The sequence below is a fragment of the Anas platyrhynchos genome, chromosome 30 (genome assembly GCF_047663525.1).
Source record: "Anas platyrhynchos isolate ZD024472 breed Pekin duck chromosome 30, IASCAAS_PekinDuck_T2T, whole genome shotgun sequence".
Lineage (NCBI taxonomy): Eukaryota > Metazoa > Chordata > Aves > Anseriformes > Anatidae > Anas > Anas platyrhynchos.
The window spans coordinates 3,657,375-3,675,148 of NC_092616.1; the positions used below are offsets into that span (position 1 = coordinate 3,657,375).

At 51.4% G+C, this 17,774-nt stretch overlaps 2 protein-coding genes across 2 annotated transcripts; one reads left to right on the forward strand and one right to left on the reverse strand.

Annotated features, from left to right (window-relative positions):
* Nucleotides 1-882: 882 nt before the first annotated feature.
* LOC139999830 (olfactory receptor 14A16-like) lies at nt 883-1,836 on the reverse strand. Its single transcript, XM_072029456.1, has one exon. The coding sequence runs from the start codon at nt 1,834-1,836 to the stop codon at nt 883-885; it is 954 nt and encodes a 317-aa protein (XP_071885557.1).
* An 11,261-nt stretch (nt 1,837-13,097) lies between these two features.
* LOC139999831 (olfactory receptor 14A16-like) lies at nt 13,098-15,690 on the forward strand. The gene is made up of 2 exons (XM_072029457.1): nt 13,098-14,025; nt 15,593-15,690. Exons 1-2 carry the CDS (start codon nt 13,098-13,100, stop codon nt 15,688-15,690), a joined length of 1,026 nt encoding a protein of 341 aa, XP_071885558.1.
* The last annotated feature ends 2,084 nt before the right edge of the window (nt 15,691-17,774 follow it).

Consider the following 17,774-nt stretch of genomic DNA (forward strand, 5'->3'; position numbering starts at 1 on the left):
AGATAACAGAGCAGCTCATCCTGTCAACCATTTACAGGCAAAGAAAGGACATGAAAGTCATCAGCAGTAGTAAGCTGGATTCACCAAAGGGAAGTCATGCTTGAACAACTTGAAAACGTTCTATGATAAAATGACCGATAACTCAAGCATTCTGTGAAATTGTGTGATCTGGGACTAAGGTTCCTGCGACAGCTTCCCCTATCTGTTCATGCAACAACAAGCCAATTGGGATCTTCGGCTGAGGGTCCCATGTGCACAGTGATGGTCAACAGTTTCCCAAGCTAATAGAGTATCCACATTTTTGTCTATCAGAAAATTTCCAGCCCAGGTCAGCTCCTTTCTGATCTCTCCCCATTCCTCTTCTGATCAGGCCTGGTGCTCCTGGCCTCCTCCAAGTGCTCCTCACAGGACCCTGAGTGCTGCTCCGCAGAGAGAGGGGACCGTGATGCCCAAGGTGCTGCAGTTACTTTGTACTGGCTAAGATGGTCAAAGTAGGAAACACCCACAAGTGCACAAGAGTCCAGTCCTCATTCTGCAACACACCTCCCTGTGATCCCCACCCCTGAACCTATGGAAAACGAAGCACAGCCAAGGCAATGGAGACTGCAATTCCTGAAGCTAATTCCTGCTTTCATAAGGAAAAAGAGACCAGCCTTCGGTTCCTGCAGTGAGGAGGCACCCTTTTATTAGAGATGCTCCTCAGGAAGACAGAAATAACACCTTGATGACAACTGTACAGAAGGTCTTTGGGTTAGCAGGCACAGCAGGTTCATGCCTTTGGAGATGAGGGGTGGATAAATACATTTGTGTATTAACATGATCGTCAGACTTTAAAAGAAAAAATGCACAGACCTTCCCTGGGGTAAAAGAAGGAAAAACCTGTCAGGAAACATGGGCATCTTCCTGCTCCTGACTGTGAACCCATTGAATCAGTTTTCTGAGGGCATATTTGAGTTCCTGGTTCCTCATGCTATAGATGAGGGGGTTCACTGCTGGAGGAATCACTGAGTACAGAACTGCCACCAGCAGATCTAGAGGTGGAGAGGAGGTGGAGGAGGGCTTCAGGTAGGAAAACATACTGGTGCTGATAACCATAAAGACCACGGCCAAGTGAGGGAGGCACGTGGAAAAGGCTTTGTGCTGTCCCTGCTCAGAGGGCATCTGCAACACAATAGTGAAGATTTTAATGTAAGACAGGATAATGAAAACAAAACACCCCAGAGCAAGGACAAAACTGCTGGCAAACACCCCAACTTCCCGGAGATAGAAATCTGAGCAGGACAGTTTGAAGATCTGGGGGATTTCACAGAAGAATTGGTCCAGAGCATTGCCTTGGCAGAGGGGCAGGGAAAATGTATTGGCAGTGTGCAGGACAGCGTTGAGAAAGCCACTGCCCCAGGCAGCTGCTGCCATCTGGGCACAAGCTCTGCTGCCCAGGAGGCTCCCGTAGTGCAGGGGCTTGCAGATGGCAACGTAGCGGTCATAGGACATAACTGTGAGGAGATAAAACTCTGCTGATATCAAGAAGAGCAAGAAAAAGAACTGTGCAGCACATCCTGAGTAGGAGATGGCCTTGGTGTCCCAGAGGGAATTGGCCATGGCTTTGGGGACAGTGGTGGAGATGCAGCCCAGGTCAAGGAGGGCGAGGTTGAGGAGGAAGAAGTACATGGGGGTGTGGAGGCGGTGGTTGAAGGCTATGGTGGTGAGGATGAGGCCGTTGCCCAGGAGGGCAGCCAGGTAGATGCCCAGGAAGAGCGCGAAGTGCAGGAGCTGCAGCTCCCGTGTGTCTGTGAATGCCAGCAGGAGGAACTCGGTGATGGAGCTGCTGTTGGACATCTGATGCCTCTGGACATGGGTCCTGTTCATGGAAGGAATTACAAGTGAAAAGTCAAACATGTACAACACCTATTGCATATCTTGTAGGAAGTGCCCTCCACACCACATCTGTTGCCTTCAGGGGGCAGTGGCGACCTGGTTCAGGAACGGCACGGCGGCCAACCCCAGGCCGCTTGGTCCATCGGCTCACAGACACCAATGTGGTGGATGGCAAATGACGTTTATTGTCGAGTCACATGGGGTTATATACCCGAGGCCCATAGCGTCACTTCCGCTTGCTTACACCACAGGCCACACTCTACTGTCCATCAAGGGAGGGGCTCCACTTTTCCGTACAGCACAACATCTTCCGGCCGCCAGACCCTAACTACCCACAACATCAAAGACATACTACCTCCTGCTCAGTTCTGGAAGAAATTTGTAGTGCTCCTTGGCCAGAACTCTGACTGAGCTCTGTTGGCTAAGGCTCGGTCTGTCAGCAGGAGTCTGTGAGCAGAGCCCTTGGGCACTGGGCGTATCAGTCCTGCTCTGCTTCCAGAAGGCATATATGAACTGGGTGCAACCTCAGATGCCCACTGTCCAGGGACATCCTCCTCATTGCAGATCTGGAGGAGTAGGTCAAATAATCCCTCAAGAAACAACATAATTGATGTTGTTGCTGGCTGTAAGCTGAGGTATCTAAAAGGTCTTTGTAAAGTGCGTCACTGAGCTGTACATCTTTTACAGAGGAATGTTCTTGGAGCCTCAGTCTCTTACAAACACTATAATTTCATTACTAACCCCATGGCTCCCCAGCAGGGCATGAAAAAGTTAACTGATACTCAGGACAGCTCTTATCCTGGAAGTAGCCCCTACCTTGAATGTTACCTTGACTAATCTAGTACAAAGATATCTGAATTCTCCCTCAGCACAAGGGAATCCAGAGCTCATGACCAAGTTCCCCTAAAATTATGGAGGGAGATCAGTTTTGTAGGGGGAAAAGAGAGCAAGGGGTTACTGCGGAGAAGGCATCTAAAGTGCAGGGATGGGAGGGAAGTACACAAATCCCCCCTGCCATAGAGTTTCTTAGAGCTTCTTGGGTTTCCTTCTTCGTGCTCATGGCTCTGCTGCCTGCAGCTGGGTCTCTGTCCACACACCTCCTGCCTGCAGCTCACAGTCCCATCCCAACCGCTGGGTGCTCAGCTCTGCCCTGCAGACACCTCCTGGCAGCAGGGCTCTGCCCAGGGGCAGGTCACTCTGTGCAGGTCCTACAGCCCAGGGCACACAGACCCTGCTGACACTGTGCAAGGGGTGGTAGAGCTTTCCATGGGCTGAGGGGCAGGAATGGGACTGGTTATGGTCCTTTTAAGCCTCTTGTGAAGGCTTAGGTGTTACAACATCTATTCTGAAATAATAACCTCTATTTCTATTCCCAGTGAGTCAAAGAAGAGAAAATTGAAAGCAGAGAGTCTGGAAACCTAAGCCTGAAGCTGGAATTCCCCACCTTCTCTGTGTTCTTGCAAAGCCCCCTTCGATACAACCTGGTTGTGCTGTGGAGCTGTGAACAGGCTGCCCCAGGAAGCAGCCTCCCACCAGCAGCAGCAACCTGCCCTACCGGGGGGGCTCCTTCCACCCGCAGCTTCTCCCCGCAGCGCCCTGGGCAGCTCCCCGTGCAGGCTGAGTGCTGAGCCTGGCAGGCGGCAGAGGCCCTGCCCCGGCACACAGCCATTGGGGCACAGCAGGGACCTTGCTCTGCACCACAGCCCTGGACACCCCTGCCTGCACCCCCAGCTTCACAGCCTGCAGCCAGCCTGTGACAAGGGAGTTCTCGGGTCCTCGACGCTGACCCTGCAGCTTGGAAGCCCTGCTATGGAGCATGTCCTTCTCTGTATTAAAGAAACACACAGTGTCTCCAGCCATTTCTGCTCTGGGACAATTGAGGTCTAGGACACCTCCAGGATATTCCAGTGCATTGCAATGCACTTAGACTTACCGTGTTAAGGGTTACAAGCATTGATTTTCCATTATACTTTCAGCTTTCTAACAATCCATACAGCCTGTAACAACTCTCCCTTTCCTCCTCTCCCCGTGACAGCTGCAGGCAGTGCCCCCAGCCGTGCTGCGCTGTGCAGAGGAGCTGCTCCTGGGCAGAGCTGTCTCTCTGCAGCGCTGCCCGCTTGCCAGGAGCTCCCCTTGGGCCCAGGAGCCCGGCCCAGCTCAGCAGCAGAGGCCCAGCCCAAGGCCTCCCTTGCTCTGCCCCCCACCAGACTCCCTGCACATGGCCCTGGGGCTGCAGGGGAACCTGCTGGAAAACAGCCTGAAGGGATCCCTGGGCTTCCCTCCCTCCCCTGAGCACACACATTTCTCACCAGCAGTGTTGTTTCTCCTAGCAGAGGATGAATTAGCTGTAACAATAACTTCTTTATGCCCCAGTATCAGTTTGGACATGAAGTCATGGTGGGGGACATTTCTTCCTCCTTGTGGCCACTTCCAACCTTCCTGGATGCACCAGAAGGGACAAGAGAACACATATCCGGGCCTTCTTTCTGTCTGGGTCCTCCTGGGTATGTAGGCAGAGGGGATCCCACAGTCAGCATGCCCACCAGGTGCCTTCTGCTGGCCTAGCAGGGCCACTGGCAGATGTCAGCCCAAAAGTACAGATCCCAGGGAAAAGTCAAGGGTGACCTGTCAGCTACTTCAGGCAGAAGTGACCTCACAGTCCCTTTCTGTGACATGTTCCTGCTGCTGCCCTATCAACTGCAGGGACAGAAGTGACCTCACAGTCACTGCCACAGTCACATTCCTCCTGCTGGGGCAGGAGATCCTGAGGCAGAGCTGAGCTGATCAGAGCATTCCCACCCATCTCCTCCTTGTGGCCCACAAGCTGATCAGATCCATGGCCCCTCGCATTCATCTTTGAATGCCATGTGACTGCACAGCAACATCACGGTTCCTGCCCTGACCCAAGGCGCCTGGCACCTCAAGTTAAGGGTTGGGAGAGGGGTTGAAGGAATGGAGAGGGGCACAGGAATAGGGGCTTTGGGTGTTAGGTGTTCGTGTATGGGATTAGGGACTAGAGCTCACCTTTCTGGGTTAAAGATTAAGCAAAGGTTTAGTGGGAGGGTTTGGTCTTTTGCTTGTGGTGGCAGGTCTGTGTTTTTTTAGGTATGGGCAAGTATTTTGGTTTAGGGTTTTGTTTAAGGCTGTCAGGAAATTGTGTAGAGTTAAGCAGAGCATTTTACTGCTAATATTAAGGGCAGGGATCAGGGTGATCAAGAGAGTAAAGGTAAGGACAAGGGTCTATTGGCTGAGTTTGGGCTTCAGGGGATACTTTGAGGTCAGGCATTAGAGCAGTGGATTCCTGTCATGGTGTGGAGTAGCATTTAGGTTTAGGGAGTAATGTCACTGCTAGAAATAGGGAAAGGGTTTATGTGACTGTTTTTAGTTAATGTTACAGCAGAAACACTACCTGAACCTTCTTACATCTCTGAAACCATTACTTTTTGCTGGCCAAGCTCCTCTTCCCTCTCCCATATCTCACATCTCTCCTGGCCAGGCTTCCTCTGATTTCCCCATATCAGTCATCTCCTTAGGGGAAGTTTTCTGATGGCTTTCATGACCTCAGAGTCTCTGTCTCACCTCTGTTGGCTACTCCATTCCTGAGACAGACACAGCACCTAAGCCAGGATGGAAAAGGACACAAAGGTCTGTAGGAGCACCCTGCACAATGTGCCCAGCATCTCTGCACCACACTGAAATGGTGCTTCCTGCCTACAACTTTTGGATCTAGAATGGCTGCTATGGATCCAGGGTAACTTTTCCCAGGCCCTCATACATGCTTCGGTTTGTAACGGGCGTCTTGGAGGCAGCGGCAGTTTCTTTATAGAAAACTGAAAACAACCCTGAAGGATGACTTTAGGTAAAAGCTGAAACCTCGGACGTGAACACCCCTATTCGAGACCTCTTCCTCTATGGGGTTTACCAGGCCCTTGGGAAGAAAGGATCTCACAAACTACGTGCAAAGCAGGTGCCTTCTGCTTGCCTTTCAAGTGCATTCGCAGATGTGAGCCTAAAGGCACAGATCCCAGCCAGGAGTCAAGGGATGACCCGTTGGCTACTTCAGAAAGTAGTTAGCTCACAGCAGTTTAACAGCCATTCACTTCCTGCTGGACTTTGAGTTTCTGAGGCACCACTGTCCTCATAATACCTCACCTACATAACACCTCCTTTTTGTCCCAGGACCTGTCCAGGTAGAAGTGAGCTGGTTGTGATCCTTCCGGCCCATGGCACTGCTGCTGGACTCCCAGCCTCTCTGACGCACAGGAGCCAGTTCCATGCCAGTCCTGGGAAGTGCTAGGGCAGGAGGGACCTTGCAGGCAGTGTCCAAGCCCTGTGCCTGTTGGTGGTCTCTCAACTCCTTGCACAAAGTGAAGATCACACTGGCGTCCAGAAGCCATGTGCCTGCAGCTGGCCTAGAAGACACTCAGGGGAAGTACCCACCCAGCCCCATCTCGTGCCCCATCTCGTGCCCATCCCCACCCCCAGCCCCAGCCCCAGATCCATCCCCAGCTGACGATGTTGCTTTTCAAAGCGAGGGGGTTGTGGTGCCTGGGGAACAGAGGCACTCTGCAGAACCAAGCTGGGCAGGCTGGGAGGCAGACCCAGCTCATTGGGTCTCTGCCATTGCCCCAGGGCTGCAAGAAATTACTCGCCAGACTCCTTTGCCGGGCTGCTGTATGCCCTGGAGCTGCAGAGCTGTCTCTGCCAGCTCACACCAGATTTACCACTTGAGCTCTGGTCAGTCCACCTGGAACAGCCTCACACTCTGTGATTGTCTCCCAGGCTCATATTGCTCCTGCAGATCACCTAGGCCCTCCTGCAGTCCATTCTGGGACTCCGCTTTCGCTACACCAAGCCCACGTGGAAAGCAGTAAAGCATGGAGCCTCTTTGGAGTTTCTTCCTTGGGCTTGTTTTTGACAGCAGCTTTGAAAGAAGGCCTCAGCCTTCAGGCAGTGCCCCGAGGAGATCCCCTCTTAGGCAGGAAGTGCTGCAGTGGAGGCCAGCTCTGCCACTGCTGTGCCCACCGCCTGTCCCTGCCTGCAGTCCCAGCTCAGCCCCACAGCAGCACTGGCACCAAGCTACAGGAGCAGCCACGCCTGACCCCACAAGCAGGGCCCGGCAGGAGAGGGTGGCAGTGGCAAGAGAGCAGCTCTGCATGCACCAAGCACTGGTGCTCCCTGGCCATGCTGCTGGGATGGGACTCTTCCTCTGCACACAGGCACTGTCCCTGCAGAGCCAGACCGGGTCTCAGAGGAAGGACGCCAGACAAAGAAGGCAGTGCAGGCTCCTTTATTTTGTTTCAATTCACAGAGAGCCTGGCTCCTCATGTATAGAGTCTTTGAGCTACACTTGACAAGTAGACACTGAAATGGAAATGTCATGAACTATATTATTTTAATGGGCAAAATAAGCCAAATTAAAACTATGAAAACCCTCTAATAAAAATGCGTCCAAGCACACAAACAAACAAAAGGATATTGCCTACAGGAGTAGTAATTCACATTATGAGTCAGATGCAGAAGCAGATTGGAAATATACCGTGTCTTAAACACATCCAGTCAGCAATTTCCACAGGGCAGTCTTGAGGTCCTTGTTCCTCATGCTGTAGATGAGGGGGTTCAGTGCTGGAGGCACCACCGAGTACAGAACTGTTACCACCAGGTCCAGGGATGGGGAGGAGATAGAGGGGTGCTTTAAGTAGGCAAATAAGGCAGTGCTGGTAGACAGAGAGACCACAGTCAGGTGAGGGAGGCACGTGGAAATGGCTCTGTGCCATCCCTGCTCAGATGGCATCCTCAGTACAGCCCTGAAGATCTGCACATAGGAAATAACAATGAAAACAAAACAACCATAAGCTAAACAGACACTAAAAACAAGTGCCCCAACTTCCCTGAGGTAGTCATCCGAGCAGGAGAGCTTGAGGATCTGGGGGATTTCACAGAAGAACTGGTCCAAAGCATTGTCATGGCAGAGGGGCAGGGAAAATGTATTGGCAGTGTGCAGGACAGCATTGAGAATGCCACTGCCCCAGGCAGCTTCTGCCATCTGGGCACAAGCTCTGCTGCCCAGGAGGGTCCCATAGTGCAGTGGCTTGCCACAGCCCTTGCTCCTCTCCACACCTGGCTGTCCTAAGGACTCCCAGACCTGCAACTCTTTCCTTGCTGGCTGCAGACCCTTGTGCATGGACTGTCACTCCGGATCTGAGCTGAGTGTGATAACTCAGACCACCCAGCCAGGATGATGACACCAATGAATTATTCTTTGAAGAGCTAAGAAATACCTCAAGATCAGTTGCCCTTGTCCTGATGGGGAATTCAACTTGCCAGTCGTCAACTGTGATTACCACACGGCCAACACAAGCAGGTCCAGGAGGATCCTAAAGCACCTTGAAGATCACTTTTTGGTTCAGGTGCTAAGGGAGCCAACTAGGAAAGGTGCCCTACTAGATCTGCTGCTGGAGAACAAAGTGGGTCTTGTGAGAGATGTGGCAATTGGTGGCCATCTTGGTCATAATGACCATGAAATTGTTGAGTTTGAAATTTTTGGTGACAGGAGGAAAACTGCCACCAAAACTTCAGTCCTGGATATGGGGAGAGCAGACTTCAGGCTGCCTGGGGAACTAGTTAGCAAGGTCCCCTGGGAAACTGCTTTTGAAGTCATTGACGTCCATCAGTGCTGGTCAGTCTTAAGCGCTGCCTCCTAAAAGCACAGGATCAGGCAATTCCAAAATATCAGCAATGAGACCGTGGTGCTCTAATGATGAGCTGTCTCCTCATAGGCCTCAGTGGCAGAGACAACAGCCATAGCCATAGGTAGAAATATCTTGGTCTTGTTGGGATTTCAGCCTTGCTAAGTCCTTGTTCCTCTCCAGACCAGGATACCCTAGGGACTCCCAGACGTACACCTCTTTCCCTGCTGGCTGTAGACCCTTGTCCATGTCATGTCACACCAGATCTGAGCTGAGAAAGACAAATCATATTTTCTTGGTGGCCGTGTTCCTTGTAAGGCAGCTCTGTAGGAAGCTGGCCTGGTTCCTGGTGAGCAGGCACCACTGCTTGTATGGCATCCCTCATGGTGCCCAGGCCCTCTTCCTTTTCTCCTTCAAAATGTCAAGAGGTTTCTGTAGGCAAAATCCTGCTGTTTCTCCAGGTTCCCCTGGACAGATGCTCCACTGCGTCAGCTGTTAATGTCTATAGGCAGATGGCTCACCCTGATTGTGCTGTCTCTCACAAGATAGCAGCATTGGCAGTTGCAGGAGAGTTTGGACAATACAGGAGTAACTAGTTGAATGGAGTTGCAGCACAGACTCACAGAGGGCTCGAGCATGGAAGGCTGCCAGAGTCCACCTTTTCTGTGCTTCCTTCTCATGCCTTCTGTCATTTTGTTTGGAACTTTGTCTTAAATCTTGGAAGTCTTTGCAAGGACAAAAATAGAAGGGCCAAAGCCTAACTGGAGATCAGTCTGGCTGTTACCATCAAAGACAATAAAAATGGTTTTAGAAATACACAAGAAGGGGAGGATTAAGGAGAATCTTCATACTTTATTGGATGTGGAGGGAAACATTTTGACAATAGATGAGAAAAAGACTGAGGTATTTAATGCCTTCTTTGCCTCAGTCTTTAGCAGCAAGACCAGTTGTTCCCCTGATACTCAGCCCCTGAGCTGGTAGATAGGGACAGGGAGCTGACAAAGGGGTGACACTTTTCACAACTTCTTCACTCTCCCTTTCTCCTTCTCCTCCCCTTTCTCTTCCAGGCTAGTTACAATAGCTTCAAAGCTTTCAGTATCCTGGGGATGGTCAAACCAGCCTGTTCCTATTGTGATGTCTCCTGAATGTGCTTCATCTTTTGTTTAAGGTTAAACAAGGACTTGAGAGTGCCATCCAGAAGTCTGCCCCCAGGCAGTAGATTTAGTAGAGGCTAGGAGTATGGGAGGATACTAGCAGGCACCTAGAGCAGTGGGCACACCAATGCTTTGGAACTTCACCCCTGAGCAAGTGAAGAATCCTAAAAAAAATGGTGAAATACATGAAAAAAGGTTGTGAAAAGATACAAATCGCTGCAAAGAGCTGGGGCTTTTCCTATGTATAGAAGACACAGCCAATGCTACTCCAAGTCCAATGACAGGCCCTCCCGCAACTCCAGTCTGTGTGACGATCCCTGCTGCCTCTCCAATTCCTCCGAATGGCCCTGCAGCCATAGCAACTCCTGCAATGGGCCCTGCAGACACTCCAACCCCTGTGACAGGCCCTGCAGCCACTCCAGCCCCTCTGATGGGCCCCATAGCTGGGCCAGAGAACCAACCTGTGCTACTATTGGTTACACCTATATGCAAGAGAAAAAAATGGATGAAAAAAAACTTTTTTTTTTTTTTTTTTTTTTTTTTTTTAGAAAGGAAACTCCTATGCAGACAAGAAAGGAGGAAGAAGACAAGGAATGCTTCGACAAAGTTGGGCCATTAAGGAAGAAGGAGGGCAAAGAGGAAGAGATCAGAACAGCATCAGTAACCTATCCCAGATTTGTGAAAAAATGTCAGTCATCATCTAGATGAGCACATTGTCACTTGGCTGCTCCAGTGCTGGGAGAACAGGGCTAATAGCCTGCAATTAGAGGGCAGAGAAGCCAAGCAGCTGGGATCCCCCTCTAGGGAAGGGGTGATTGACAAAGCAATTGGCCCTACCATTTACCATGGACTGACCCAGACTGCCCTGCAATGGGGGAAGCTCCTGAACACCTGCAGTACCTTGGTGACATCATCATGTGGGGCAACAGAGCAGAAGTATTTGAGAAAGGGAAGGAAAGAATCCAAATCCTTCTGAAAGCTGGTTTTACCCTAAAACAAATGTCAAGGGACCGCAACACTTGATTCCCATGCAGGCTGGCCAGGGCTGGGGGGACTGCTGATCGAGGACAGGCTGGGCATCGATCATTGGGTGGTGAGCAATTGTATTGTGCATCACTTGCTTTGTACACCTAATTATTATTGTTGTTATTGTTGCTGTTATTATTATTATTAATCTCTTCCTTTTCTGTCCTTTTAAACTGTCTTCATCTCAACCCATGAGCTTTACAGTTGTGGAGCTGCAGGGGCAGTGAGCTAACAGCTGTGTGGTGCTGAGCTGCCGGCTGGGTTGAACCACAACGTCATGTTTGAAAACTGCACATCAATAGCACAAATCACTCTTCTAACATCAGTCTCTCCCATGTTCAGAGAGGAGCAGTCGCTGCTGACTTCAGTCTGCTTCAAACACCACACCCCAGGAGAGACCCCGATGACTTCAGGAGCTGTCAGCCCTGAGGCCTTGAGGACACCTGGAGGGAGCCCAATGGCACAGAGCAAGTGATGCCATGGTCGGGTGCTGTGCTGCTGAGCTGGGCCTGGCTCCTGGGCCCAAGGGGAGCTCCTGGCAAGCGGGCAGCGCTGCACAGAGACAGCTCTGCCCAGGAGCAGCTCCTCTGCACAGCGCAGCAGGGCTGGGGGCACTGCCTGCAGAGACACAGTGCTTAAAGGCAGGCAGAAGTGGCAGCATGCCCAGAGCTCCCTGCGGGAGAAGACTTCCCAGCCCTGCACCCGGTAAGTGTCTGGCTGGAGGGCAATGCAGCCGCAGTTCGTGGAGGCAGGAGAAGCCGGGGGTGCAGGCAGGGGTGTCCAGGGCTGTGGTGCAGAGCAGGGTCCCTGCTGTGCCCCAGGGGCTGTGTGCCGGGGCAGGGCCTCTGCTGCCTGCCAGGCTCAGCACTCAGCCTGCCCGGGGAGCTGCCCAGGGCGCTGCGGGGAGAAGCTGCGGGTGGAAGGAGCCCCCCCGGCAGGGCAGGGTCCTGCTGCTGGTGGGAGGCTGCTGCCTGGGGCAGCCTGCTCACAGATCCACAGCACACCAAGGCAATTTCAAAGGGAACTTCACTCTCATCTTTCCTTAGCCTCTGCTTTCAGTTTTCTCTTCTTTTAGCTCACTGGGAATAGAAATAGAAGCTGTTATTTCCAAGAAGAGACTGAGACTTACTCGACATAAGAAGGAAGTTTACAAGGACCCCCAGCAAGTCCCTTTCCTGCCCCTCAGCCCATAGAACACTCCAACACCCCTTGCACAGTGTCATCAGTGTCTGTGTGCCCTGGGCTCTAGGACGTGACCCCAGCAAGCTGCCCCTGGGCAGAGCCCTGCTGCCAGGAGGTGTCTGCAGGGCAGAGCTGAGCACCCAGCGGGTGGGATGGGGGCTGTGAGCTGCAGGCAGGAGATGTGGGGACAGAGACCCCGCTGCAGGCAGGGACAGCTGCAGGCAGGAATTAGCAAGAGAGCATTAACAGAATAGTCTGGCACCTCACAGTCCACCCTCAAGCCCAACAGATTCAGGATGTGCCTCATAAACTCAGCAGCAGGAAGTCCAGCAGAGCACACTCTCCTGAATTCCTGTCTGTCCGTCCCTGGCAGAAGCCTCATCTTATTTCTCTCTGTTCCTGCACCTTCTGCTGCTGTTCTTTATGCTCTCCCATCTCCATGGAGCTTTATGGCTCCCTGTAGATGGGGTGTTCAGCTGCAGCTCAAGCACTGACCCTCTAGGACCCACTAGGTAGATGTGCCTGTAGAAGGAAGGTGCCCAAAACCTCTTCTAACCTGTGGGGCTTGGTGCAATGCAGTGTATGCAGCAGAATTAAGATGGATCTCCTTCCAGGGAGTTTCTGAGGCTACAATAATTGAGTGGCTCTATGGGGGCCATTGGACTGAGCCTAAGAGGACTCTGCCTGAGACCAGGGAAGATAGACAGACTGGCTGTCTGCACTGCACTAAGGACAGTCACTTTGCCTCCTGGCACTTACAAAATCTCAACTGGAATACATTACAAATGCCAGGGTTTACTTCCCTCAAAAAAATCTCCTAAGAGTAACACAGGAAGTTGGAACAAAGCAAACCACAAATGCCGTTTGGCTGTCAAGAATGTTGACAGTAGTTATGCTGTGAAGTCAACATACGTGAGAGTTAGATTTAATCAGAGATCACTCACAGTTCGTATTTCACTAGAACTGTAGGGCAGGCAGAACCCACAGCGGAATCCTGGACTCCCAGTGAAAATGTATTCTACACCAATCAGAGCTCAAACGAGGGAGCAGCAGAAAGGTCTCAGCAGAAAGTCACTTAATGAGAAGTGTAGCAGGTTTTTCTCAGAGAACACTGTCCCTATTTGTCACTACATTTTCCTATTTGGCAGGTCTCTATGCACAGAGATGTCAAATGTCCAACAGCAGCTCCATCACCGAGTTCCTCCTCCTGCCATTCGCAGACACACGGGAGCTGCAGCTCCTGCACTTCGCGCTCTTCCTGGGCATCTACCTGGCTGCCCTCCTGGGCAACGGCCTCATCCTCACTGCCGTAGCCTGTGACCACCGCCTCCACACCCCCATGTACTTCTTTCTCCTCAACCTCGCCCTCCTTGACCTGGGCTGCATCTCCACCACTGTCCCCAAAGCCATGGCCAATTCCCTCTGGGACACCAAGGCCATCTCCTACTCAGGATGTGCTGCACAGTTCTTTTTCTTGCTCTTCTTGATATCAGCAGAGTTTTATCTCCTCACAGTTATGTCCTATGACCGCTACGTTGCCATCTGCAAGCCCCTGCACTACGGGAGCCTCCTGGGCAGCAGAGCTTGTGCCCAGATGGCAGCAGCTGCCTGGGGCAGTGGCATTCTCACTGCTCTGCTGCACACTGCCAATACGTTTTCCTTGCCCCTCTGCCGTGGCAATGCTGTGAACCAGTTCTTCTGTGAACTTCCCCAGATTCTCAAGCTTTCCTGCTCAAAATCATATGTCAGGGAAGCTGGTCTCCTTGTGGGTGGCGTCTCTTTAGCCTTCGGTTGTTTTGTTTTCATTGTGGTTTCCTATGTGCAGATCTTCAGGGCTGTGCTGAGGATGCCCTCTGAGCAGGGCCGGCACAAAGCCTTTTCTACGTGCCTTCCTCACCTGGCTGTGGTCTCCCTCTTTACTGGCACTGGTATGTTTGCCTACCTGAAGCCCCTCTCCACCTTCTCCCAATCTCTGCACCTGGTGGTGGCAGTTGTTTACTCAGTGATGCCTCCAACACTGAACCCCTTTATCTACAGCTTGAGGAACCAGGAGCTCAGGGATTGTGCTAGGAAAGTGATTTCAGAGACACTTCTTAATAGTAAGTTTCTCTCCTTCTCCACAAAGAATTTGCATCATATTCCCTTGCAGGCCTGGTGCTTCTTACATTACTATTATTGCTATGTTTATCTTTAGTGTCATTTACATCAGTAGCTTTCTCATAAACAATGTTTTATTCATCCTACTTCTGTTGAAAAATTAAACTGCTTTGTTTACTCTGTTAAGTTTTGTCTACATTAACAAAAGTGCTGACACTCCCGTAGCATCTTTGTAATAACAGCATGTCCCCAATTCACTGCCTTTAAACCCAAGTCTTCTTTCAAATGTGGAGCCAATAATTTGGCTGAAAATTGTGGTGGTTTCACACTGACGGGCAGCTGAAGTCCACCACACCGATCTTTTAAGTCTTCATCCTCAGAGGAAGAGGGGAAAAATATAGAATGGAAAAGGGCACCAGGGCTGATTTAAGGACAGAGAGGTTGCTCAACAATTGCAGTGATGGACAAGACAGACTGCGTGTAAGGAGATTACAATAATGCATTATCTGGAGGAGTGAGAAAATAAGATAAACTAAAAATACCTTCCCTCCCATCCATCCACTTCTACCTCCTCCCACCAAGTGACACGGGGAAGAGGGAATGGGGGCTGTGATCAGTCTGTGATATTTCTTCCCCACCACTCCTTCACGGTCACTTTCTGTCCCTCCTCCAGGGTGGGGGCCCTCCCACGGATTCCTCCCATGGGATGCCATCCTTCCCAAACTGATCCTGCATGGGCTTCCCACAGTCCTTCGGGAACTGCTTCAGCATGGATCAGTACCAAGCTGGGAGAAGTGCTTCAGGAAAGGAATGCTCCAGAGTGGGCTCCTCTCCATGGGCCTCAGCCTCCTCCAAGCCACATCCACCTGCTCCACCGGGGGCTCCTCCATGGGTTGAAGTGTGGAGATCTGCTCCATGTGGGACCCATGGGCTGCAGGGGGACTGCCTGCTCCACCAGGGGCCTCTCCATGGGCTGCAGGGAATCTTCTAGTCTGGCATCTGGGGCACCTCCTGCCCTCCTTCTGCACTGACCTTGCTGTCTGCAGGGCTGTTTCTCACATTTTCTCACTCCTCTGCTAGCTGTTGCTGCACAAACATTTTTATGCTTTATCCTTTCTTTAAAATGTTATCAAAGCTGTGCAACCATCGTTGTTTATTGGGTCAGCTTTGACTAGAAGCCAGAGGATCCCTTTTTGAGAGCGAGGAACTGGTTCTGATCAGAACTGGGGCAGCTTCTTTAGTCTCAATAAGCCACCTCCAGCAATTATTCCACACTTGATGCAGCTTCTGGTCCCTTCTCGCAGAGGCCACCCATGCAGCCTGCCCCACTACCAAAACATTCTGACCTAAACCCAATACATTTGTTAGGGAGGAAAAGTATGTTACAGAACTCCTAAGGAAGGTCCTTCAACAAGGGAAATGCCCTTGCAGGAACGGCTGATTTGAAGTAGCCTGGGATTTGAACTGCAGCCTGGGAAGCATTACTCATTACAACTGGAAAACTGAAAAGGCAGTAAGAAGGAAGCTTGTGCCATTTGAACCATGTGGTCTGCCTGATGTGATTCACAGGCTCACATAGAGAAACAGATGAGAAGGTATTGAATGCACAAAAGGACATTCAGAAAGTAGAGGAGGAGGAAATTCCCAAGTTAAGAGAACTGTCGTAACCAGAGGAGAGGAAGATGGGGCCCTACTTTTGCTGGGAGCCCCAGCACAGGAAAGATGTGGACCTGTTAGAGTGAGTCCAGAGGAGGACCATAAACGTGATCGGGGGCTGGAGCACCTCTCCTGTGAAGAGAGGCTGAGAGAGGTGGGGCTATTGAGTCTAGAGAAGGCCCCAGGCAGACCCTACTGCAGCCTTTCAATACTTAAAGAGATCTAATAAAAAGGTAGGAGAAAGACTCTTTACTCGAGTAGATAATGGTAGGACAAGGGGGAAAGGTCATAAACTAAAACAAGATAGATTTAGATTAGACATTAGGAAGAAATTCTTCCTTCTAAGGGTAGTGAGGCACTGGAACAGGTTGCCAAGAGAAGTTGTGGATGCCCCATTCCTGGAGGTGTTTAAGACAAGTTGGAAGGGGCCTTGGCCAACCTGATCCAGTGGGTGGCATCCATGCCTGTGGCAGGGGGGTTGGAGTTAGATGATCTTTAAGGTTCCTTACAACCCAAGCCATTCTATGATTCTATGATATGATTCCATGAAGATCTTAGAGCCCACAGACATAGTGTCTGGTTACAAATCAAACAGCTGTAGTTTGAAGTCATAGAAATACAAGTTCTAGAAACAGAAGTTTTACAAAATAAGGTAAAAGAAGCCAGAACAGCAGCTCAGTTTCTAGCAGAGCTTTGGAAAGTCAATAACAAGACTCACAACCATCTCAAGGGGGTCACTGCAGCCTGGGAACTCCAGACTACAGCCTGGACAAGTCCGTAGGTTCTGTGGGGGAGGCCGGGATTCCTGTGGGCTGGCAACATGCCTCCTGGCACACTTGCCAGTGGATTCTTGAAGATGATCTACATTTGAAATTACATTGAGCCTATGAGAAACTCGTGCAGGGTCATTGTGAAAAAATTCAGGCTGGAAGACTGGAAAAAGTGGGTGACTTTGAGTGGCTGTGGCAGATCCCAGCAGCTTGCTCCAGTCTTTTTCTATTTCCCCTTCCAACTAGGGAAATTAAAAGGCATTAATATGAACACACCCATCAGTTCAATCTGCATATTAAGGGAAAGTAATAGTTATTGTGCTGTAGGTGCAGCAGGCAGTAGGCGCTGGATTGGGCCTCAGAAGACTCAAGCAGATCAAATCTGGTTCATCCATGAGCTAAGACAAACACCGTGAGCACAGTGAAGGACACGGAGTGGTGCCCTCCCATGAAGGAGGATACAGAGCACAGCTGTAAGAGGTGTCTTGCTTGTGCCACAACCAACACAGGTTCAGCTGAAGTGAAAGCCCCAGCCCAGGACCAATGGAGTGAAGGTCCCTGGGCACAACTGCAGAAAGACTTTGCAAGACCTCTGCCAGTGACAGCTCAAAGCACCAAATGCATCTTGGTGGTAGTAGGTCCTTTTGGCACATGGGCAGATGTCCTCCCTGGCAAAACCACCACGGAGGCCACCACTGCAAAGCTGCTGCATAACACCGACTTTTGTCCCCGAGGTCCAGACAGGGGAGAGGGAAGGGGAGAGGCAGGCCGTGGGGAGGGGGCTGGAGTGAGGTCACTGCCACTGCAGCAGCCTGATTGGCCCTCAGAAGGGCTGGCCGGCAGGCACTGTGACATCACCCCGCGCATCAGAGAGCCCCCTGGGCAGCAATGACGTCACTGCAGAGGGGAGGGCGAGGGGCTGGCAGAGCCCCATCGAGGGGCTGGCTGGGGGTCCCCTCTGCTACAGCCACCTGGCGGTGCGGGGTAGGCAGGAGTGCAGGCAGGGTTCATGGCCGCCTTGCTCAGGACGAGCCCTGGGCGAGCTGGGTGAGAAATCTGAGCCTTAGCTCCAGCAGAAGCTCTTCTCTTTGCTCTTGACTTTTCTTGATAACATCACTTCCAGGTGAGCTCTGCCCATGCTAAAACCATACCTCCATCTAAACCATAAATTTCTGTTTTGGAGCCTGTCCTTGCTGTCACCCCCTGGCAGATCCTTCCTGGCCCCTCTCAGAGCCCTGTCCCTGCAGTGTCCCAGCCCCACTGCCCCACACATGGTTCCACAGCCATGCTGCCAAGGCACCACACATGGCAGTGCACATTCAGGG